The sequence below is a fragment of the Thermochaetoides thermophila genome, assembly GCF_000221225.1.
Source record: "Thermochaetoides thermophila DSM 1495 unplaced genomic scaffold scf7180000011816, whole genome shotgun sequence".
NCBI classification, from domain to species: domain Eukaryota; kingdom Fungi; phylum Ascomycota; class Sordariomycetes; order Sordariales; family Chaetomiaceae; genus Thermochaetoides; species Thermochaetoides thermophila.
The window spans coordinates 67,765-91,730 of record NW_006383032.1 but is presented as its reverse complement, the minus strand read 5'-3'; the positions used below and the strand labels follow the sequence as shown (position 1 = coordinate 91,730).

Here is a 23,966-nt window from a genome sequence, read left to right as displayed (position 1 = left end):
TGAAACCCAACATCTTGGCGGCCTGAGCCCCCCACATCGAAGCAACATTTTGCCCCTCCATAACGCGCCGCTGCCCCACCAAGGGTCCCAAGTTCGTTCGATCAAAATCTCGCGACACGCCGCCTGCTCGCTACTCGCCCGACTTCTGCCCTTATCCCGTCAGTCTGCAGTAGTCGTCTGCGAGGACGCAAGACCATGAGTCGAGAGCCGGTCTGCTGCTGCTACTGGATACACACAAAGAAAGTCTTTGATCCGCCCTGGCCGACCCCGTGACGAGCGGCCGCGGGTTCATTGAAAGTTTTTTTTTTTTTCTTTGGATACAACACGACACGACGCCACGGACGGACGCGGCTGTTGGGCTCGAAGCGAGGATTGGTCTTTGTGTCTAGTCGCACTGGAACGACATCGATTCCTTAACAAATTTTCTCATAATTTGAAAGGACAGGAGCTTCAGAGCTACCAAGTGCCAAAATGACGAATCAAGACAACCCATCAACGGACGCGACCCAGGTTGAACACTCCCAACCTACGACTGTCGAGCGCCCGCCCCCAACCCCAGTTCCCGAGGCGGATCCGAAACTCCTCGAGCATGCGCGTCGCGAGAGCGCCGTCTCAGCGTCCCCAGAGGAAATCGACGACATCTTTAAAGTCCCGCCCGTCATGGCGCTCGATCTGCTTAGCGCCGGCATCGAGGCGCTGGTCAACATGACCGGCGACATCCCGCCGACCCCGCCCCCACGCAGCCCCCCCATTCCACACATGCGGGGCATGGAGGCCGAAAAGCAGAGCATTGTGCGGTCGAACTCGGAGAAGAGCCTTGCGCGGTTGAGGCGAAACTCGGCGGCGAGTATTCAGCCGACGAAATTACCTGCTCAGCATTCCACAGCCACACAAGCATCGCAAGCAATGACGCCAGCGCAGGAGGCGATAGATGGTGTCCAGTTGAAGAACCAGCCGACGCAATTACAGAGCCAACTTGCGCCGTATATTATTGTCGGGGAGAACTCACAACCCCTGAATCTCCAACACAGCGCCATCACACGCAAGTTCTACTGCCGCGTCCCGCCGCCAATTTCTATCACTGATTACCTCCGGCGCATACACCGGTATTGTCCCATGTCGACAGGTGTCTACCTCGCCACATCTCTTTACATTCATCGCCTCGCAGTTGTGGAGCGGGCTATTGCCGTGACGAAACGGAATGCGCACCGATTGTTGTTGGCTGGGTTGAAGGTAGCGATGAAGGCGTTAGAAGACCTGTCGTACCCACACTCGCGGTTTGCAAAGGTTGGTGGTGTCAGTGAGAGGGAGATGGCGAGGCTGGAGATCAGTTTTTGTTTCCTGACGGGGTTTGAGTTGGCTGTAAGGGAGACCGTATTGAGAGAACATTGGGAGATGTTGAGACGGGGCGTGGAGGTTTGGAATATTCAGGATGAGTTGGTTGAGCAGGAGGTTGAGGAAGCTGGGAAGAGTGAAGGAGACGGTAATCCCTGAGGGTTAAGTTCTTGGATTAAGTTTTTTTTTTTTTTGGTTTTTTTTTGGACACGTCGGGCCATGCAACCACACTTCCGGACTTTCCATTCCGAGACTGTGCCTGCTGGTCAACCCACCAGGGCCGGCGTTTCTCAAAGTTGCCTCGGAAATCGGCAAGCCGACCCCGTGTCCGATGTTCAGTTGACCAAGGCCCAGTCGTGACCTCACACCGCGTCATGATCCTACAGTTGGTTGCGATCGGGCGGGTCCCTGCCATAATGCGTCAAGGGACTGGTTATTAAGTAACTTAAGGGCAGTCTCGTTTTGAGAACCACACTAAACCCCTGCCTAGTAGAACCTGGCATCGTCCCGACCACAACGAAGCAAGACTACATAAACCAGTCAATCTACGAGCTTCACCACAATGGACGAAGGCGATATCCCCCAAGAAGTCCCAGCCTCTGAAGACTACGCTAAGGATCCCGAAAACGTGCTCCGAGGGCACAAGGCAACCATCTCCAACCCACGTGCGTCCAGGCTTCCAGGCTACCAGCTACTCTCACTACCAATTGATAGGTGGTATTAACACGTGCATGATCTCAGAAACGTCGGATGAGGCCAAGTCAAAAGCGCGCAAGGTGCTTGAGTCGTACGACGAGCCGTACGACGAGTCGACGGCCAGCCACGGCGCCGACACGAAGGAGAAGGATCCGGGAAATGTCGCGCGCGGGCTCAAGGCCGCAATTAGTAACCCCGGTGTGTCGGAGAGTGCGAAGAGGGAAGCTAAGAAGAAGTTGGATGCTATGTAGGTAGCCATTGTGGAAAGAATGAAGACTGATGGGATGGAGGGTGTTCACATCAATTTACAGATGAAAAACGGCTTTGATAGATTCACAGAAGAAGTGATATCTGATACAGTATAACGGAGAAGATAACCGATCTCTCGGATCACAAATCCTTCCCCAATCGTGTAAACTGGGCACGTTAAGGTAAAAACGCGCTAACGTGTTGAGGATCGTGTGTTACCCCTGAATGAGCTCGCTAAACGCTCCCTGATATCAATGACGTCACCGCAGCGATCATGACAACACGACCGTACGCTATCTCAACATCGGATGGTTCCAACTGCGACCCCGACCGAAACTTAGTGCATGTCATAGTGGCCCCATGACATCAACTAATCGAAGAGTCTCATCATATATGGAATTTCATCGTCCTAGCTTCGTGCCCACTTATCTAGCCGTGGACATTACCATCGCATCTAGACAACTAGACTTCATTACACAAACAACTAAGAAGCTTCGAAGTTCCTATCGTCAACATGTCTAAAGTAGCCCACGCCTACACAGACGATAAGCCTGGTGCGGACCTCCCGCGCGAAGCTCCAACCGGTCAGATCAATGACCCCTCCTACAAGACAAAAGGCAAGGCAGGGACGGAATCAGTGCCCGTCATTGATGATGACGAGCCGATCGAAGACCCCATGCGTCCGGGTGAAGCGGACTCGGATAAGCAGCTTGGTAAGCCATAACTACCGCATAGTGACATTGTGACGGTGCTGATGTGAGATTGTCATGCAGAGAAGGATGAGCGTGAGGCGATTGACACATCGAATATCTTAAAGGAAAGGACCCGGCATGCGAAGCCCATGGGGACATATAAGGAGCCGACGGATGAGCAAATGGGATTGACGGAGGGGAGTTAAGGGTTGTTTGTTGTTGCCTTGTTTGTAGAAATATTGTTTGCAGTTGTTTGCCGAATCAGTCATGAAGTACTACTGGGTTATACGTGAAGCATTTTAAAATCTAAGCAAACTATAGCAACATGAAGTGAAAGATGAAGCCCAACGGCGCTTCGTTCTGTTCTTGGTGAAGTGGCCAGGTTAGAGTCGTATCTGAGGTAATCGGCCCATTTCATGCCCATTCAAGTCTTTTCACAAAAGGGAAACCTACCTCAAACAGAAACTTTGAGGTGAGATCTCCATTACAGTCCTTGTCAATAGTCAGGTTGTCAGCTCTGATTAGTTGAGGCAACCACTCGGTGATCGTCCGGTGGACAACCGTTGGAAGTCGAGCCTCTCCCCACCTTCCTAATCTGCAAAGCGCCAAGACCTTAAAGTCTTGGCATCACCAAGACCGAAAACCGAGGCCCCGCGCCGCGAACACAACAGGAGCTCCCCCGCCAGGAACGGCATCTCATTGGGCTGTGAGCTGAAACTTGCTCGACTCCTCCCAGATCTTAAACAGAGTCTCAGCCCTCCACCTCATTCCCTTCTCATGCAAACCATCTCCCTGCTCTCAAAAAGAGCAGTATCATGCCACCAGCCAGCTCGGGCACTCCTTTCTCGTCAACCCCTCTTCCAAAGCTTCTCATCAACACCCCGCACCATGGCCATCGACTACGAAGCCATCCTCCGCGGGAAATACCCCGCTAAACTGCACGCCCAGCGCGTCGTGCAGTACATCCGCTCCAAGGTACCTGATGCCAATGGCATCCTGTATCTCGAGGGCCGGCACACCAAGCTGCTTGAGGACAGTGACATGCCCGAGCCTTTCCGCCAGCGGAGGCCGTTTTTCTATCTCACTGGGTGCAGTCTGCCCGATTCATATGTCATTCACGACATTGAGACAGAAAAGACGACACTCTTCATTCCGCCGATCGATCCTGACGATGTGATTTGGTCGGGTCTGCCGATGAGCGTGGAGGAGGCGAAGGAGAAGTATGACGTCGATGAAGTGAAGTATTCGAACGAGCTGAACGCGACGCTGGCGTGCATTGGAAACGAGAAAGCTTCCGTCTCGTCCAACGCGACGGTGTTTGCCATCGCGGGGCAGGTATCGGAGAAGGTCTCGTTCCTTAACTTCCCCAATACCAACTTTGATCTTCTCAAAGAAGCAATTGGCTACACGAGGGTGATCAAAGACGAGTATGAGCTGGCCCTCATCGCCAAAGCGAACGCCATCACTGCGGCCGCGCACCACGCCGTCATGAAGCAGGTCAAGAACGCTACCAACGAGCGCGAGCTTGAGGCGCTCTTCTTGAAGGAGTGCATCAAGGCTGGCGCGAAGAAGCAAGCGTACGATGGAATCTTTGCCGCTGGTACCGCGGCTGCTACCCTGCACTATGTGAAGAACGATGAGCCGCTGGGAGGGAAGCAGTTGCTTCTCGTGGACGCCGGGTGTGAGTGGGAGTGCTACGCATCGGATATCACCCGCGCGTTCCCGATCAACGGCAAGTTTACCCCGGAGGCGAGGGCCATCTACGATATTGTGCTGCGCATGCAAACGGAGTGCATTGCGGCACTGAAGGAGGGTGTTGTATGGGATGATGTACATGTGCTGGCGCACAAGATCGCGATTGAAGGGTTGTCGGAGCTGGGGATTCTAAAGGGGGATAAAGACGAGATTTTGGCGGCTAGGACGAGCGTCGCTTTCTACCCGCATGGGCTTGGGCACTATCTGGGTTTGGATACGCATGACACTGGCGGAAACCCGAATTACAACGATCCGGATCCATTTTTCAGGTATTTGAGGGTAAGGGGGAAGCTGCCGGCAGGTGCTGTGATTACGGTCGAGCCCGGGATTTACTTCTGCAGGTTCATTATCGAACCGTATCTAAAGGATGAGAAACATGCGAAGTTTATTGATGCGGAAGTGTTGGAGAGATATTGGGCTGTTGGTGGCGTCAGGTGAGTAGTATGGATCGGCTTGCATGGTTTGTGAGGTGTGCTGACTCTTTGCAGGATTGAGGACAACATTCTCATCACCAAGGACGGCTCGAAGAACCTGAGCTGCACTATTAAAGATCCGGAGGAGCTCGAAAAGATTGTCGTCAGTAGCTAGACGTAATATCTAGACTTGGTGTGAATCAATGGCATGTATTTGTTTTTTTTTTTGTATGTTAGGCCCTCAACGAAGGATCACAGTGATGCATCGTTTTGGCCTGCTGAGTTCATGTGACAGTCGCCGTTTTAACTCTCTGACTGCACCCAGAATCTGTTTCAAAGCAATCATTAAATGTTATTGTGGCACAGTCATACATACTTACCCGTCCGATGCAACGCTACTTAACCTCCAAAGCTGCCGGTATGGGGAAGACCGCTCTCGGTTAAAGTGTTGTGGTGCCGGTACATCTGGAGTATTTAGGCAGTTGCATGGCGCCAATCATCCTCACGCCGTTCCTCACTATTGAATCAACAGGAATCCTGTTTAACATTCAGTGCTATATGGGAATTGGCGATCCCACGTCGTGGCCACGTTGCTTCATGCTCGGCGGGTGATCTTAACCTCTGCAGGATGCCATCGTGCTTATGGGATGGTTGGTCACTGACATGATTCCACAGCTGCAATAGGTCACTTGCGTAGTGACATCACAAACTCAACACACTGGGTGCAGACGACAACGAAGATCTATTGGGAGCGTAGCTCGGCGCTCAGTTCTCACTCGCAGCCATCACAATGGCCCGCCCTCTCCTGCAGATGCTCCTCCTGGGGCTTCTCGCTCCCCTGACTACCGCCGCTGAGTCAGAAGGAAGCTCTGAAGGCCTTGTCGCCGAAGCCATCGACCAAAAGCTCATATTTGCCAGCAACTTTAGTAGTCCCATCACCTCGCAAACACCACCACTCCAAGGCTGGTGGGCCTCCAAGATCTGCGCCGGCCCCTCGCAAAAGGACCAGTTTTGTATCTACACCAATCGGCGCGTAGCCAAGGGGCGCGGCATGGTTGTCATCACACATCAAGACGAGTTCGAAAAGCTCGAGAAAATGGAGGACCATCTTAGCAAGGCTGACAACAAGTTCTATGATGACCCAGTGCCGTTTGTCGAGACTCCTGTTCTGCAGAAAGGCCTAGGGGTCGTTGCGAACAAGACGCTCAGGAGAAATCGGCCTTTGATGAGCTTCTCCCCCGTTTTGCTCGTCCACCGCGACTTCTTCGACCAGGTCCCCAACAAAAAAGAGCGCGCCAAGATGCTCGACACAGCCGTCTCCTATTTACCACCAGAAACTCTCGCCAAAGTCAATAAATGGCGCCAGCCGACTCCAGAATATACTTCCCCGCGCAGCCTCGAAACCTTGCTCTTCGCCCATCCCTTCGAGGTCGTCCTCCCCTACGTCTGGCGCACCCCCGACGCCCCACATTCCCGGCACGCAGCCGCGTACCCCGAGGTTGGCGTCTTTCAACATGATTGCCGGCCCAACCTGGCGTGGTACATCGACGAGCACTTCGGGCTGAAGCTCACTGTCGCACGGAAGACCGTTCCGGGGGAGGAACTGACAATTGCCTACATCGACCCCCTGAAACCGACCGAAGAGCGGTCTCAATGGGTAGCACACTACCGTGGGAAGGCCCAAAATGAAGGGTTGCCAGTAGAGAAGCACACGCATCACGACGGGTGTCCCTGCAAGGCATGTAGTCCGCCAGGAGGTCCTGGTGGAGAGGCAGCAAGGGAGCAGGAGAAGCGACTGAAGGAGATCCTGGCAATCCGCTCGGAGCTGCGGAACTACGATAGCACAAAAGTCAACGTAGAGATGATCGAAAAGTTCGTGAAGCTTGTCGAGCAGGACCGGTTGCATGCCAAGTTTGCGGAGGCGTACGAACTGGCGGCGTTGAACTTCAACTATTTGGGCGAGGACAAGAAGGCGAAAAAGTATGCCGATCTAGCGGTGCAGGCGGGGATTGTGGAGGGCGGGATCAATAGCAATGATGTTGTGGCTATGAGGATCATGGCAAGTGATATCAAGGGACATTATTCATATAAGTATACACTGAAGAGGAGAGGGTTGGCGAAGTAAGGCTGGGGAAAGGGAGGGAGGGGGGGGGAAAGGGGGGCTATGTCACTCGCAAGTTTTTGGAGAAGCACCTTTTGTAAAAAAGTATCCATTGCGCCAGACGCCTGTCCTATCTAGACAGCCTATACGACTGAAGGATGTACCCGAAGTGAAACCCGAACCGAGTGGTATCCTAAATCCCATTACCCAATACCTTATCCCTAACGCCCAGTGAACCCATCGCTATCCGGTCCATGTAAGCCCAGCCATGCAATGCAGTATCGAAACCAAGCCGGTGCTAACCATCTACCCAAAAGCCTAACCCATACCATGTCCAAAATGATGCCGTATCCAAAAATATATAGTTTAAACCCGTTCCGTATACCCATCCCAACCCTCAATACCTGCCATATGGCCTATCCAAATCCAACTCCTCCAACAGATCCTCAATTCCTATCCCCAACGTGCCCCTCCGCCGGGCTCTCCTCTCCCGCTCCTCTTTCTCCAACCGCTCCATCTCCTCCTGCTTCCTCGCCACCTTCTCCTCCAAGCGCTGGATTGTCTCTCTCCGCCTCTCCTCTTCCTCTTCCCGCTTCAACCGCTCCCTCTCCATGCGCAGGCGCTCCTCGTAGTTATCTGAGTAGCGCTTTGTGCGATGAGCGGTCTTATAGGATGAAGCGGGCTCCGCAGAGCTGGCGCTGGTGCCAGAGACGGCGTCGTTGAGGGTGTCCTTTTGGCGATCGAAGCGTGCGCGGAGGCCATCCAGATCAATAACAATATCCGGAGGATTCAGCAACGAGTCAGAAGCGGACCGACAATGTCCGCGGCCCTCGTTGCGGATTTCGAAAGCATTCTTAGCATGCTCAGCACACATCCGCCGATCATACCCCGCAAGTTCCGGAGCAAGAAACTTCGACAACACTCCAATATTAGGTTCGATACACACAGAAATATTGCATGAGTGCGTCTCGCAGTAGCGGGCCCCTGTAACCCCCTTCAACCGTCCCGGGCACCCATCAACAAGACACTGGTGCCTGCAGCAGAAGTCACTCTTGTTGTCGTCACGCGGGTTGATACAGTCCGGCATCTTGCATCGATGCTGCCTGCAATACAGGCACCTATCATGAACCGCACGTCGCCCAGGGCAGCCTGGGACAATGCAGTTCACCACGCTGTAGTGGACGTTGCAGTAGAGGAAGGGCTTGCCGTCGGGGTTTGTTGCGCAGGGGCGTGTACAGCCTGGTTCGGTGCAGGTTGGGTGGTTCTTGTGGGAAGCACAGTATTGGCGGGAGGGTGTTGCTTGGGATTGGCAGCCAGGCACCTTGCAGGCATGGTTGTGGCAGTACCACTGCTTCCATTCAGGGTCTTTCTTGGTGAACCACTCGCCGCGCTCGGGGCAGTCTTTGATGCCGCACTTCCGGTCTGGGGATTGTTAGTATATTTACAAGATTGCGGATGGGGTTGTGTTAGGAGACGTACGCTGATCACAAAAGTTGTGATCCTTCTTCTTGGAGTTTGGGCAGTGGAAGCCGAGCTTCATGGAGAGGAGCTTGCGGCAGGTGTCTGGATAAGGAAGGAGGTTAGCTTAAGCCAGTCGTTGTGTAGTTGAGGGAGTTTGACATACGCTTCTTGCAAAACTTGGAGTAGAGCCTCTCCTCGGTGTCCGGGTCTTTGGTGTAGGCTCGGTTCCTGTTGCAGCCATCCACCTGGCAGGTTTTGTGAGACTTGTACTCATCCGTCAAACCACTTGAGTAGTCTGAGGAGTACAAGTCAATGTCCGACCACGGCATTTTGGGTCGTGAAGGGAGGTTACAGTTGACGTGAGTCGTTGGTATGGTTGGTGAATAGTTGCTGATAGGCAAGTTGTCGACCGCGATGTTGTTCAGGCACAGGGCTCAGGGCAATCCAGGTACTTGGTGAACAGAAACAGCACTGGCTTGGTGAAGATGTCAAGGTGTTGCGTGAAGACCGAAATCCAAGAAGCAGACCCGGGTGAAAGGTGAAATTCCACGACATTTTATAAGCAGTTTGTCCTCTCTGGTCCCGTGGAGGGAGCCACTTGGATGAGTCTATGGAGCTCGCAGCCTTGGAACCCCTGCAAGCCACACAAAAGGAGGTTCATGTCCACAGCAGTAACCGAGCCTGGGGTTCTGCAAGGTGCTGCCAGCAGGTGTGGGGGGAATGCTGCAAGCAACATACGTGTCGCAGCTTGTGGCGGAGCACAAGGCGGCCACTCAGCGTGACCTATTTCTTAGCCATGCAGTAGTGTGTGGACAGCTGTTGGTCAGCCCGGGGATGTATCGGGAGTGTCCTGCAGCAAGCAACCAGCTGTTGCAAAGAGGACATCACGGATGGATACACAAAGCCTCTGGGCAGTATGCAGAGCTGCTGCAGAATGATGTCTGCCATGCCATTTGGCTGGGTTCCTGCGTTGCATCCTTCATCATCTGCCACAACAACAAAAGGGCCCGCATGTAATCCGGCCAGTTAGACTAGCAAAGATGACACAGTTCGGTGAAAAAAAAAAAAAAAAAGTTTGTGCTGGTGGAAACAGTGACATCTCTGCCTTGTGGGTGTCCACGGTATCCCATCGTCCCCCAGATGCCACCACCAATGCTCACACGACCGCGTCATCAGGATGGTGAGCTCCCCAAGAAGAAACAATCACATTCAAATTGTGCCTTTTCGCTTCTCATGTGTTCTGAACTGTGCCAGGGCGGCCGCCCAAAGCACTGGGTGGTGATACAACTGTTGGCATGCAAACAGACGCACACTCCCGGCACGGATGTAACGAAGTGTGGAAGCGCGGCCGCACACTGAGAACTGTCGTGCGGCTTGAACCTTCTGAGAAACCTCGCAGCATCCGGCTGAGTTATCGATATGCCTTGAATTGAAATAAATCGGAAGAATGGACGATGTGCTGAGATGTGTTGTTTCCGAAAGCTAAAGGTAACGAGAAAATTCCGGTTGTGGCTGGCTTGCAGAAAACTGTTGCCTGGTTCTGCCTGTGTTGACGGCCGCAAGTGTGGGTAGAACCCTAACCCTGAATCCACAATGTCTCAAGGTGGCACAGTGTCATGGGACTGTCGCGGATCTTGATGAGCGAGCATTTTGCAGCACTTTTCGCAGTTGTGAGAGAAAGTAGGTTTGTAAGCACTTTGTTGGGCAAGTTTAAGGCTAGAGTCTCTCTTTACAATGCTGATGCTCATAATGAAGACGTTGTTGTTAGGCTAAATCAATGCTTCAAAGGTGGCGCTGCCTTTGCACTTTTCTGCTCCCACCCTGCCTGTGGTCCTCAGTGGGGTCTCTCGGTGCCAATCCTGGTTGCTCTTCGAGTCAACCTCGAGCTCAGGTCTGCTGTGTGGAGAACACTCTCTTTGTCGCCGTCAGCTCCAAAAGAGCTTTGCCACCAAGGGCCTTTCCGTGTGGCCGAGTAACTCTGCCTGAAGCCGTATCATTGTTGGTTGCTGCACTCATCGATGCAACAGGAAATGGGTGGATGAGTAAGTCTTTGTGCCGTGGGAAACCTCTGACAAGAACAATAATATGACCTAGTGCCTAATTCTCCACATTTTAATGACTGAATTTTAGTATCTCAACATTTGCAGGGAATCACAAGGTTGTCTTTCCACACTTTTGCGGCTGCGACTCTCGAAGGCAGCGATATTGAACCCCGGGAGCACCGGGAGAGCCCGGAGATTCTCCGCTGTATCCCCACACCATCCCTGTCAAAGCACAGACCAGGCGAAACGTAGGGCTGATCGGTTGTTCCACTCCCCCACACGAAAAGCAACGGGCTGTGCTAAGGCTCACCCCCGTAACGTCTTGTGCCAAGAAACTCCGGATACGAAAGTTACACAGTATGTATTGTAAAGCAACCGACACGGAACTCCGAATCTTCGTTGCTGCCGAGCTGTGGTGGTGCAGGCAGCTCTCAATATGTTTGATCTTTGTTAAAAAGGTTATGGCATGTCGGTCAGTTGATTCAGGAGGATTGGGATACAATCATGCCACAGCAACATGATATCAAATGGCGTCAGAAGTAGTGGAATAAAGCTAAGTAAAATCAACTCCTGGAGTGCGACATACTGAACATTGCATATAATGGTGTGCTACTGACAGCATCATTTGAATGGCATTTACTATACTCTGATTCAAACATATCACAGCTCACGACAAGACTTTGATGGAGCAATATACCTTGAAGGATTACCAATAACGAATTGATTTTCTAGCTAAGTATGCTGGGAGACTCCAAACGTTGAACAGCTGAATCTTCACTGAGCAACGTGAGTAAATTGACAAAACTACAAGTGCCAACTGACTAAGAACACGCAGCTGACAAACTTAACCTCCGTCCCCATCACTCAAAGAGCATCTAAACTAGAGCGTCCAAGGCATTCGCAAAAGTCCCAATGTCGACTGGAGTATAGTGAAACGCTTGATAGCCCGCGGTATTGAAAAAGGTAGCACCGATGCTCCTGTTCACGACAGCCTCGAGCAACACACTCAGCGTCGTTGATGAAGCAACAATGTTAGGCGTGCCGCCGTTGTCGTCATGGAACCCATGGACCAGCACTGCGGTCTTGGGAAGACGAGTGCTTCCCACGTAAGAAGTCACATAGGTGTCGATGTAACTGCCAACACCGGCGCTATCGTAAGTCGTGTATATGCCCCCCGTTGGGCACTCGTCAAGTGATCCCCAGGCATCAGCTGAGGTCACGAAGCACGTCTCAGCAGCCGCAACTAGATCAGGGCCGGGGCTGAGATCGTAGAAAGTCTGGATAGCCGTGCTGCCGCCGGTATAGCCGGGGTTGTACACAACCTTCGCTCCAGAGCCGAACGTGTTTTTGATGTGCCAGGTGACATTTTGCATGTAGTTCACACAGTCATTGGCTGTGTTGACTGGCGCCTCATCGACGAAGATACCGCTGATTGGGATGTTATAGTTGACAGTCCAATTGTACCAAACCTCAATGTCGTGTGTGATGTCACCGAATGGAATGTTACATCGGGTCGCACCCGAATCAGTTGAGGTGTGGACATAACCGAGCAGCTTCACGTTGGGATATGCGCCGAGAGCCGAGGTTTCAGGGTCGTAGTTACCATCGGGGGCATTAGTCGGCCCATTGTTTGGATTGATAACAATGTTGAAAGTCAGGTCGGGGTGGGCTGCAACCGCGGACTTGATGGGGCTCCAAGCGCCAGGGAGAGGGTAGAGGTATAAGGGAAGAAGGACCTCAGTGGTTGCGTAGGAGAGCCCTGGGAGGAACGGCAAGAGGTGCAAAGGCCTCATCATGGCAGCAGTGGGTTTCTATGGTCTTGAGAAGATGAGATCGATGATGCTGATGAGGACAGATCAACATGGCCGACAGCCTGGAGGGTCATCGGGGATTTAATACTCGCAAGACAACCTCGTCACGAGACATGATGTCCATCATGTTGCGATGGTGCAATCCCGCCCAAAACACACTAACAGTTGTGGAGTATCTGAGGGCATGCAACCTGTCGGTCTTTGCTGTACCATTTGTTTACTCTGGCAGAGTTTCACGAAAGTTGAGACCGCTAGTTGCTTCATTCAGCTTTCACAAGAAAGCCACGTTCTGGAAGATGTGGAGATAAACATAGCAAATGCGACGTTCAAAGTTGCGGGAAACAATGACGGAATGTCAAGTCGGATGTTCAGCTAGCTTCTCGGCAGAGATCGAGAGGAAGTGGACACAGAGGCTGAGCTGGACTATCTGCAATTCTGCACTAGTGTCTCCACTGCCTGCGTTAAATGGAGTTATGCCTATGCATGATATGCAGATTCGCACAACGTCGTCACAGCCGCAGGTTCAGTGTCTCGGTATTGCCGACACGGCTCTTCGCGATAACCGCTGAGAGAGCGTTGATCCGTGGCCGTAATGGCCATCTGAACTGTATCTCGTGGAGTTCGCTAGATTCAATTTTGAAATTAAGAAGTAACAGTTCATGAATGGACAACCATCATGATGAATGTGAAACGTGTTGTTCAGCTTAGAGATGTGTTGGCCCGCCCACGGCTTATCATGGAAGAGGACTCAGCAGCGACAATTGTCTGTGGTCTTTGGGAAATATGATTGAAGTGTAATGGTTAGAACACAGCGATGATGAACTGACCCTATTCTTCTCTTTTGCTGTCATCCGAAAACTGACCATCGCGAGGAGTCAAAGCCGACTTGAGACACTTCTTCATCCCTATATCCGAGTTTTGAGAAATCCCTTAAAGCGTGTTACTCTTATCGATCCGTATTATATCCAACGTTGCATGTCCCTGTTTTTAAACCAGTCAGAGGGCTCAACTCTGCTCTCCGTCACCCAAACAGGCAGCACGCAGGCTAACCAACCTTCGTGCGGTCAAGTCTTTCGAACCCTTTTTTTCTTGTCGACATCACCAACTTAAAGATATATTGCTGATAACTGCTGCTCCGGAACTTTTACCTCGAGTTTTTTTCGGGTTTATTTTGACCTATCTTTATGGGGAGTGAGGATTGCAAAACATGTGACGATCCAACTAACCCTCCTAAAGATGAGTTTGGTTCGGCTTACAGATCTGGCAGGATTTCTCAGGCTCAGGATCATTGTGCTCACCACTTATTTTGCACAACTGTTTGTATTGCTAATTGGGGATTTCTTCATCCCATTTTCCCATGAAAAGTCTATCTACGTTATATACTCATGATCCGTCCTTGTTTATACAAAAGGCTTTCTTCATCAGTGACTCTTGGTCCTGTCAGAGGACTCCCCTCTTTTCTTCTTCTGAATCTCGCATCCGTCCAGTCAAGAGGAGGCGTTGCTGGGATAAGCCAATCAGGTGCGGTTAACTTGAGCTGGAAAATACCCACGACCCGTGAGGATACTCCCGACCGAACCAACCCCACCCCTACGCCCTCCGATCAGACCACCCCTTCCAACCAGGCGAGGATACATGCCTACGCCGAGGCAGTCACCAGCAGAGCCTCACCCCCAGCCAACCAAGCCCCGCGCCCGGGGCGCCCCTGGACCCGCACACGGCACGGTACGAGACAACCACAGAGGGAATTAGCTGCCGTGTCTTCCTCCGCGTAGACAAGGCCAGCTCTACTTGGAAAGATGTCACAACCCGCAAGCATCGTTACTCTTCTGGTTGAAGGACTTGGTTTCCCCAGACGCGACATCATCAAAGTCTATCCCATCAACTCAGGCTTCGTTGTCGAAGTATCTCGCCCTGAACTTCGACACCTTCACCGCCAAAGCCAAAGAACACGACCTCAGTATTGATCCGGAGGTGTTCACATATGTTAGCTGCAAGTGACCACCGCTGACCTACCTCGGTCAGCCCGGGCTCCACTGAGGCCAGGTGCACACTTGACCTTATATAAAAGCCATGCTCATCCAACCTCACGCGTGTGTAGTTTAGAAGGTAGAGCGTTGTTATTTTGCGGTACCCATTATGCTTAACAGATTCCCTCAGGGTCGCGTGTCCTGCAGGGCAACGCCCAAGTAAATACTCCCGTCCGCATCACCATATCCTATACACCCAACAACATACGCCTACCTGTGGCCGGCAGGTCGTCGGTTCGAATCCGGCTTCCCCCACCTCGCACTCCCTGGTCTTCGACCAGCTCAACCCTGACTTCTCCCACTTGGGGCCAGCGGGCACAAGCTGCTCAACTGGTTTTCGACTAGCTCAACCTCCCACCTCCCCGCTTGAACCAGCTGGGCCAACGGGCACAAGCTATGCGCGAGCTTTTCCCAAAAAAAAAAAAAAACAGTTTTCCTCGCGCAATGTATATAGTAGGGCATCCGCTTCAGCAAACCGGCTTCCTGATAAGGATCTCGGGGGTGGCAAAGGAAGGGGGCGCGCTCTGTTCAGGGATACTACGAGGGTTCTGTGGTTCGTGCTCAGTGGGCGAACTCCGTAAAGGCTGTGGCCGGCTCGAAAGCTAAATCCAGTACTCCGCCGGCTTGGTGTGTAGGACCTGGGGGGTTCAAAACGTAGAGGCCGTGGGCGGACCCTCCAGAGAAAATCACTTCAGTGTACAATGAGATCTAGGATCCACTTGGAGCTTACCTAGTGGTCCTCGCCAAGAGAGTTACACCTTCAGGATCTTCGACTCGGATCCATCGCTCCCCTGAAGAGGAATCTTTGCATCTATACCCGTGACCGCTGCTATGGCTCTCACCACGGGAATAAATGTCGCTCCGCCGCCCGTTTTGGCGAGTGTGGTAGCCCCCGTCACAGCCACTCACAACATCTTCCCCTGCCCCAGTGTAATTGAGACCTCCGATGGTCCGCCGATGCATCCCGATATCAAGTTCAGCAATATCCTTACTGATCTTGAAAGAAGAATTGGTCATTACCTTAATCGCGTCGAGTAAGCAGATGATAGAGAAGAAAATTGAATGACCAAGGAGATCATTGATGTTGCAATGTAAAATTTGTACGCCCGAATAATACCGAAAAAAAATACAACATACGGCAGATAGAGAAAAAAGAAACCTTTTATGCCATTATTTATCCAGTGTTCTCAAGCCAAGATAATAGTACGATAAGCTCCATAGCCGGCTTCCATATCTCTATCCACTCTCCATTGCGCGATCAGATTGATACAAAGGTAGCTGCTGTGCCGAAGAACAACATAGTTGCTAGGGGCTTCTGTTATGAACGATCTCTTGCAGCATGCCATATCCCGAGAATTATACCGAGGAAAGGAGTCGTTAGGTATAATGGGCCAACCCTTTTCGGGGCGTCGGGACCCAAGAGGCTCTTGAGCCATTTAATTTGCGTATATACGTTGTAAATAAGAAAGCCAAGTTTGCTTGTATCATTGGTTGTGATGCCGGCGATGTATTGCGCTGATGCGAAGATAGTGCTGGGGTATATAGTAGCTCGGTTAGCTTGACTGAGCCCGTGAATGATGTGGCATGTCACGATTCAAATAGTTGGGGGTGAATTGAGCCCCTGTCGAAAAACTGTAAATGCCTTATTCTACCTACGTTAGTCATTTAAGAGCTAATAGGAATGTGTGAAGTGGTACGGATTTGCCAATCACTCCGTGGCTTGACTGTGCTAAATGTGAACAAAGAACGTGGGAACGGAGTCAGATGCTCAGGTGCGCTATGGGCCTGGAGGGGAATAAGTTGAGAAAATATATGACCAGTGTCTAACAATAGCAAGAGTCGAACACCTGGTATATGTCTCAATTCTCAATCTGTTAAACTTAGCAAATATTAGTCTCAGTTGCTGGCACTCACTTGACAAAAAATATGGCTCTATGAGCACTCCAACCAGTAGGGCATTGAATAAACTTCTCCGGTCGGTGCAGTTTCAAACTCTACACACCGCTTCCGCTACACTACATTCTGGCCTATATGATGGGCTTATCACGTAAGTCTCTCCAGGTGTTCTTCATCCACTGCACATGGCCTACAGTGCTTGGGCCGATGTCTTGGAATGGCGATACCTCACCACTTGAATTGCGACTGATACTGTACCGAACTTTGTCACTAAAGCGAAGGCTATGTCATGAGGGAGAGAAGGCAAAGCTCGCTGGAACCAATCAGGCCCATCGCCCATATTCTCAACACCGAGCGACTGATGCAATGTCATGCTATCATCCATATAAGCTTAAGCCTCCAAGAATCTCCTCGAAGAGATCTAACCCGGTGATGCTCTCATTTTTCACATGGTTTCCAGCTAAGTAAAGTGTGTATGATGTGGGGAGTCTTGATCACACGATATATGTTCCGTTTTGTCATAATCTTCATTCCTTTATGTGGCCACCGAGCCGCAGTGCCGGGAAGAGATAATCAAACCTTGGCCGGGGCCTGGAGAACGATCCCTGCTCTCTTAATTTACTTTGGGCTTGAGATCATGACACTCGAGACTTTGAAATCCACCAAGCACTGGGCTCCAAAGTGAACTAGGACTTTCCCACGCCAAGGCAAAAAAAAAAAAAAGACAAAATCCAAGGCTTTCAGAAAACAAACCTAGTGCTGGTTGATTAGCTGGCAGGTCAAAAGATGCTAGAGACAATGGTGATGACATTCTTAAGCCACTATCAAGCATCTTAGCGTAAGGTTATCAAATGATAAGGTATGTGATGCTGATTCGAACATCTCACCAATGTCTCAAAGACGACACTTTGCTGAGGTTACACACTGACATTAACAGAGATCAGCCTATACTACACAGCATCACAACCAAATGTCAACATAAGCGAATCCAAGGTGAAAGAATCTACCAGCCATGACCCAATGCCCAGGCTGATAACCAAACACCTACCATCAGCTCATCCTCACCTTTCATCCCCTTCATCTCCTCATAACCCCGAATCCGTATCCCCCCTAGGCAACCAATTCCCCACCCGTTCATACTCTCTCCACGCGTTACAGTTCGGCACCACCTGATCCAACTTCATCAGCACCCTCATCTCGCTCGCTCTCTCCAAAAACTGCACTCCCAATCCCATCGCAACATGCCACCCGATATGACAGTGCATAAGCCACACGCCCGGATTATCTGTTTTGAACGCTATGGCGGCCCATCCCGGACCGGGGAGCTGTTCGACGTCTCGCCGGACGGGGTTTGAGTAATTTAGTAGGGGAAGGTGTTTCTGAGGATCAAAGGTGCCGGTGCCCAGGCCTAGAACGAGGAAGTCATGTCCGTGGAGGTGGATTGGGTGCGGTAATGACAACGAACTATGCACCAGGAAGAGTGTCCAGGTGTCTTTTTGGTTGAGTTGAATCAGATTAATCGCTGCCGGAAAGGAATAATTCCCTTCGAGGATGTATTCCAATACTGGATGCCCCCATTCCACGGAAATGGGCGTGTCCTTCACATGCCAGGAGAAGATTTGGCCTTTGGTGGTGTGGTTGACGATGTTGAGACCGATTGGCAAGGTGTTGGAGGCAATGTCTGAAGGGCGGAAGAAATTGGGAGGGATATTCCGCGGCACGACAGGGGTGAATCCTGTCTCGCCGGTGCAGGTTGCTACGATGGGGGTGCCACGGTTGGTGGGAAGGGCGGTTGGGCTGGCTCCCTCGTAATGGATGATGCCTGCTGGGTAGGGGTTGCGAGAGCGGCCACAATTGTTGTTTGCTTCGAGAGTGACGTTCAGCCAATAGTTATCTACAGGTTGGTCAGCGGTGACGATAACATCATAACGCTGACCGACGGCCATGAAGAGGCTCTTGCGGATGGTTGGTTGAACCGGGACCATGTCGGTCGCAATGACCGTGAAGTTATGTCCCACAAGGGAAACCGTGAAGGAGTTATCCACGCTTGCGTTGATCAGACGAAGCAGGTGTTTCTTGCCTGGGGTGAGGGTTAAGCGGTCATAGGAGCCGCGGCCTGAGCCGTCGGGGTTGATGTTCTTGCCCCTGAAAAGGATGTTGTCGCTGTCTGGAGGGGGCCCGTTGCGGGCTAGCTCTGCCTGGAGATGCAATCTGTCTGCTGTCTCATGGTAGTAGTCGCTGATGATGTACGGGCCAAGGTCGATGTCGTAGTTGGCGGAGGCCGGGCCTTTGACGATCAGTGCGCCGAGCACGCCGTTGCCGTACTGGTTGGAGAAGTGGCTATGGTACCAGGACGTTCCGTACTGAGTGACGTGGAAGCTGTATGTTTTCATGTGTCCTGGGGGAATGGGGCACTCGGTGACCCCGTTGGTGCCGTCTTGGTTGCTCTCGCCGAATTGGCGGATGCCATGCCAGTGGATAGATGTCCTGGATGAAATCCGCGATAGTCAGTTGTCAGTTGTTGACGGTGTTGAGAGAGTGACCCAAGCGAGGATAAGGGGCTTACCCGTTGTCTTGTAGGTCATTGTAAACATTTACCACGATGTAATCGCCCCATTCTGCTTCGATAGTAGGGCCGGGAAATTGATCTAGAATTGTTAGCCTATGACAGGAGATAGGGCAGGGGATTACGGCCAAAGGGTACTCACTGTTGATGAGCATAGCGTGCTTCCGCACGCCGTCCGGCCCTGGCCAGTTTGTCGCATTGGTGATGTGCAAGTCATACTGGATGATGTTAGTTACTGATGGGTCTCTAGATGCTTGAGAAGACTTACATATCGATTGTTGTAAGCAGGGGGAATGCTGACGTCCGGATCAGTAGCGATATTCCAAAGGTTTCGCCAGCAACGTCTGTTCTCTGGGCCGTGTTGGCCACAGGGCTGTCCTCCAGGGGTGATAGTTTGTCTGGCTAGGAGGAAGGGGTTTGCATTTGCCTTGATGGGGTTTGCTAGAGTTAGGTCTAGGAGCCCAAAGAGGGTGAAGAGAAGGCGTGTTAGACTGCAGCCGGGCATTGTAGTTGTCAGAAACCACATTTAGAGACGGATAAAGTCACGAATTAACGATATTCCGTAAGAGAGCCATGCGTGGATCGTCCACAATCATCATCACAGCCTCCTCTTATATATCTCCAAGATATAGACATAAATATCGATGATGCTGCCATGTTCTCAGCCGCACGTTACCCAGGGGACTGCTCCCGCTCTCTCGTATCTCCCACTCACGATTAAGCTACCGCGACTGCCGATATTCTATAGAAACTGGTAGACGGTAGCGTGTGCAGAGACTCCGCCTTGGCGCTGGAGTTGAGTGTGCCTTTCCCCTGTCACCAAGACCTCATAGCTTGCTGCCTAGCCGCGGGATAATAGTCGGTCATAGGGCTCGGAGTCAGCCTCGGCGGTTTTTTGCAGCAGGTCGAGGCCTTGCCAAGTGGTTGGAATGGCGTCAAGACGGGATTCAGTAAAGTCTGCATGAAGCTTATCGTGGAGGAAGACAGGCTGAGGCAGCGTGGTCCAGGCATCGGATAAGATTTGTGGAGAGGAGCAGGTTTCGAGCTGCATGTAGACTTGATTTTGTGGTGGGGTAGTGATGGGAATATGGTTCAAGTCTCGAACATGGAGGAAGAGTATGGATAAGGTTTGACAGAAAGCGGGATCGGAACCATGGTACAAGTTTTAACTGAGGTGAGCTGGCTAAGCCAGAGAGAAAATTCCAGTCTTCCACATCTTGGAACATTCGCATTCTTGATGATGAGCCAGTATTCTAAGCCCAGGGGGGAACTCATTACGACTCAAAGTTGCCCCCAACCTCTTACTCGGGACAATCACTCGGGGTTAACAGATAGTTCAATGCCGGTGTCGGACCCGAGGGTTGGGATATATTGTCCGTCTCTAAATTTAGAGAGCGTGCCTGTAGCGAATAGAAAGCAGTTCACCCGTAGAATGTGAGTAAAGCGCGGGAATTATATTAAGCGGGATCATCATTGTAACTCTAGGTTACAGTCTCGGGTTGATCCCGAGTTTGGGCCAATGGTCGTCAAAGGAAGACAAGAGAGCTCTGAAAGAACATGGGATGTCTATCACTGACACGTGTGGGTAGTGGACCTGGGGACAGAGTTTAATCGAGTTACAATCTGTCTTGATAAGGTTGAGCTAAATGAGAACAAAGTCATCATGCAGAGAGCCTCTCTACTCTACTTGTTGCGCAACCTAGCTTTCCCTCTTCACCTTCAGTATTCCGATGTTTGTAGGTAACTTTCCTCCTAGCATCAAAATTGATAAATAGATGAATTTGTTGTTTAATTGTTTTTTTCGACAAGAGCGACTGGATACACCATCATCAATCATCCCTTCTTGACTTAACCTACCCCTAACTGGAAATAGCTTGGAACATCTAGTACGCAATCCTTATGCTAAGCCCTTGACTCTCCCTCTCCCAGCACCTATGCGCTGCAACCCCCTCAAAGAACCTCTCCATAAACCCATCCCCTCCCTTCACCAAATCTACAGCCTCCTTCAAACTCCCTGCCGTCACCTCTCTAACCGTAACAACCCCCAAACATTCCACTACCTCCCCTCCTCCCGAAACCTTCACCTCCGGCAGCCCAATCGCGCTCTGCACCAACGAGACTGCCTCCCCCGTAGCCCCAATCACCTTCAAATGCCCAAATGCCTCCCGGATCCAGTGCAATGCCCTACCTGAGCAGGCTAGGGTCGCGATGGACTCGGTCCCGCCGGGGATGAAGAGCGCGTCGACTAGCGTCGAGCGTAATCCTTCGAGGTGGTGATGGGGTTCGGTAGAGCCGGCATCGTTAGCGGCGCGGAGGCGGGAACGTTTCGTGCCGACAACGAGGGGGACGGCTTGTGCCGTTGTTAAGGCTGCATATGCTGAAGAAAAGGCGTAGTGATCGTATCCGTCTCCAACCAAGATCGCGACCCTGCGGGAAGCGATGGTCGGGTTGGAAGGGGGAAAATCGAACTGGCTTAAATTTGGTGCCTTCTTTCCGTGGTTGGGGCGGCGATTTGTTTCAGATGGGGGATCTCCTCCGATTCTCGAGTGGACTTCCTTTGCGAGAGAGAAATCGATGTCCGCTAAGCGCTGCGCCATCCGGCTGTACACCAGAGGATCCTCGCAATGGTCAAGTTCGAAGGCCAGAGCGTTGGTTAAGTGAGCTTTTTCGATGGGAGATAATGAGTTGTAGAAGAGCTGGGCCTGAGAGAAGTGGTCTTTGAACTTAGCGCTGCGCATACGGGCTTTGATGCCTGCCACGCGCTCGGCATACTCCAGATACCCGCCCTCGTCGAGGGTTGCAGGAGGTACGGCACCGTAGCGGTTGGGCCAATAGTTCACCGTTCCCCGGGTGATGGTGTGGCGGAGGGCACCGTCACGATTAAAGTTCATGACTGGACACACCGGCCTGTTAATAGGCAGCTCCTGGAAGTTGACGCCCAGCCGGGAGATCTGTGTGTCGAAGTAGCTGAAGTTACGGCCCTGAAGGAGTGGGTCGTCCGAGAAGCCTATGCCGGGAACGACGTGACTTGTGCAGAAGGCGATTTGCTCGACTTGCGTGAAGAACTCGTCAGGGTTGCGGTTGAGCTCCATCTCGCCGATGTAGCGAACTGGGACTAAGTCTTCGGGCCAGACCTTTGTTGCGTCAAGAATGTCGAAGTCGAATTTATTTTCGTCGGCTTCCGGGATCACTTGGATTCCAAACTTCCACTTGGGGTAGACGCCGTTGGCAATCGCTTCCCAGAGGTCCTTGCGGTGGAAGTCGGGGTCTTGACCAGAGATTTTGAGCGCTTCGTCCCAGACGAGGGAGTGGACGCCGAGTTCGGGAGTCCAGTGGAACTTGGCGAAGTGTCGTTCACCTTTGGAGTTAATTAGAGTGAATGTATTAACGCCGAAGCCCTGCATCATGCGGAATGAGCGGGGGATGGCTCGGTCACTCATCTAAGGAGGTCAGTGGTCGGTCAAAAGCGTTGAGTTGAAGACAATCTCACCGTCCACATAAACATATGCGTCGCCTCTGTATGATTAAACTGAAAATCCCAAAAATTATTGTGCGCTGACTGCGCCTGCGGCACTTCATTATGCGGCTCTGGCTTGCCCGCATGGATGACGTCAGGGAACTTGATTGCGTCCTGGATGAAGAAAACTGGGATATTGTTCCCAACGATGTCCCAGTTGCCCTCCTTGGTGTAAAACTTAGTCGCGAAACCTCTCACATCACGAACAGTATCCGCGCTGCCACGACTGCCCAGCACCGTGGAGAAGCGCACGAAAACGGGCGTTTCCCGCGACGTATCTGTGAGCACGCCCGCCATGGTCAGCTCAGGGATGGGCTCCAGTAGCTTAAATTTGCCAAACGCGCCGCTGCCACGGGCGTGAACGACTCTTTCGGGAATACGCTCGTGGTCAAAGCGCATGATCTGAGGGTGTTAGTCAAGCTGAATTGTTCATAGTTCAAGGGAGATCTCACCTTCTCACGGCCAAGAGGGTCCTCCAGGAGAAGAGGTCCCGTCTTGTCGCTGCTGGCAACCTTGAGCCAGTCATCGTGGGTGGTCTGCTTGACTCCGTAGTCTGTCGTCAATCGGTGATCGGGCGAGATGTCCTTAGTGACTTTCGCCAAGTCATGAAGCTTGTCGCTCTCGCGGGGTCCGAGGACAGCCTGCTTGGCTCTTTCCATCGTGTCAGACATTATTCCGGCCATGGGTCTGTTGAACTTTTCTCTTGGCTTTTGCTTATATCGACCGTCTCTGATCTCGTAGAAATCAGCTTCAAGTAAACAGGATGTAGTATGGCTTTAGTTTCTGTGGTAGAAAAGCTACTTAAGATTCATACTCAAGAAGTTCCTTGGCAAAGTACCCTGTTGCATGTTGGTGGCCAAGGGCTTCATAGTGACGACAGTGACGTCAATGACCCTAGGTATTGGCGGCTCACGGATGAAGCTCCTTTTCTCCAAGCACTTTGAACCAGTGGAAAGTTGGTTTGAAGAGAAGCATATGCTTCGAACCTCTTGTTCCATCGTCGGAAATCTCCAAATATCTTTCCACCTAATCGTAGACAATGGTTTTTTAGTAGCATGTTTTTAGATGCCTAGTTCCGATGACCAGAGCTAGACCAAACATACTGTCAGCGCCTTGGTGCTAACCTTTACCCTTATCAATCTTCTCTTTCCAACTCGGTAGGGTTAGGGTTTATAAGCCGGATTTCTTACAACCAGGGGCTCATCCCTAATCCTTATTACGCTAGTAATCTCGCTCTCTGGAAAGTTAAGGTCTGCAGGTCTACTCTGGCGTTTAACATATCCAAACCTTACCTTGAGGAGATCGTTGCTATATCTGTGCAGAAATGATTGAATATGGTACTCAATGAGACTCTCTAGCAGTATGTTGAATGTACACCTAGAAGAAAGGGCAAATATGAAGA

At 51.6% G+C, this 23,966-nt stretch overlaps 8 protein-coding genes across 8 annotated transcripts; 4 read left to right on the top strand and 4 right to left on the bottom strand.

Moving 5' to 3' along the window:
- Window positions 1-471: 471 nt before the first annotated feature.
- CTHT_0021390 (uncharacterized protein) lies at window positions 472-1,494 on the top strand (the record flags this gene model as incomplete). The annotated part of the gene is made up of 1 exon (XM_006692546.1): window positions 472-1,494. The coding sequence occupies one exon, from the start codon at window positions 472-474 to the stop codon at window positions 1,492-1,494; it is 1,023 nt and encodes a 340-aa protein (XP_006692609.1).
- A 403-nt stretch (window positions 1,495-1,897) lies between these two features.
- CTHT_0021380 (uncharacterized protein) lies at window positions 1,898-3,178 on the top strand (the record flags this gene model as incomplete). Its single annotated transcript, XM_006692545.1, has 4 exons — window positions 1,898-2,000; window positions 2,077-2,278; window positions 2,770-2,993; window positions 3,054-3,178. 4 exons carry the CDS (start codon window positions 1,898-1,900, stop codon window positions 3,176-3,178), a joined length of 654 nt encoding a protein of 217 aa, XP_006692608.1.
- Window positions 3,179-3,860: 682 nt separating this feature from the next.
- CTHT_0021370 (aminopeptidase-like protein) lies at window positions 3,861-5,315 on the top strand (the record flags this gene model as incomplete). Its single annotated transcript, XM_006692544.1, has 2 exons — window positions 3,861-5,161; window positions 5,216-5,315. 2 exons carry the CDS (start codon window positions 3,861-3,863, stop codon window positions 5,313-5,315), a joined length of 1,401 nt encoding a protein of 466 aa, XP_006692607.1.
- Window positions 5,316-5,930: 615 nt separating this feature from the next.
- On the top strand, window positions 5,931-7,265 carry CTHT_0021360 (uncharacterized protein; the record flags this gene model as incomplete). Its single annotated transcript, XM_006692543.1, has 1 exon — window positions 5,931-7,265. One exon carries the CDS (start codon window positions 5,931-5,933, stop codon window positions 7,263-7,265), a length of 1,335 nt encoding a protein of 444 aa, XP_006692606.1.
- A 373-nt stretch (window positions 7,266-7,638) lies between these two features.
- Window positions 7,639-9,031, bottom strand: CTHT_0021350 (uncharacterized protein; the record flags this gene model as incomplete). The annotated part of the gene is made up of 4 exons (XM_006692542.1): window positions 7,639-8,151; window positions 8,410-8,663; window positions 8,721-8,804; window positions 8,866-9,031. The coding sequence occupies 4 exons, from the start codon at window positions 9,029-9,031 to the stop codon at window positions 7,639-7,641; spliced, it is 1,017 nt and encodes a 338-aa protein (XP_006692605.1).
- Window positions 9,032-11,619: 2,588 nt separating this feature from the next.
- Window positions 11,620-12,540, bottom strand: CTHT_0021340 (spherulin 4-like protein; the record flags this gene model as incomplete). Its single annotated transcript, XM_006692541.1, has 1 exon — window positions 11,620-12,540. The coding sequence occupies one exon, from the start codon at window positions 12,538-12,540 to the stop codon at window positions 11,620-11,622; it is 921 nt and encodes a 306-aa protein (XP_006692604.1).
- A 5,026-nt stretch (window positions 12,541-17,566) lies between these two features.
- Window positions 17,567-19,552, bottom strand: CTHT_0021330 (uncharacterized protein; the record flags this gene model as incomplete). The annotated part of the gene is made up of 4 exons (XM_006692540.1): window positions 17,567-18,968; window positions 19,048-19,129; window positions 19,190-19,265; window positions 19,316-19,552. The coding sequence occupies 4 exons, from the start codon at window positions 19,550-19,552 to the stop codon at window positions 17,567-17,569; spliced, it is 1,797 nt and encodes a 598-aa protein (XP_006692603.1).
- A 1,378-nt stretch (window positions 19,553-20,930) lies between these two features.
- On the bottom strand, window positions 20,931-23,433 carry CTHT_0021320 (uncharacterized protein; the record flags this gene model as incomplete). Its single annotated transcript, XM_006692539.1, has 4 exons — window positions 20,931-22,487; window positions 22,538-22,966; window positions 23,017-23,293; window positions 23,366-23,433. The coding sequence occupies 4 exons, from the start codon at window positions 23,431-23,433 to the stop codon at window positions 20,931-20,933; spliced, it is 2,331 nt and encodes a 776-aa protein (XP_006692602.1).
- Between the last annotated feature and the right edge of the window lie 533 nt (window positions 23,434-23,966).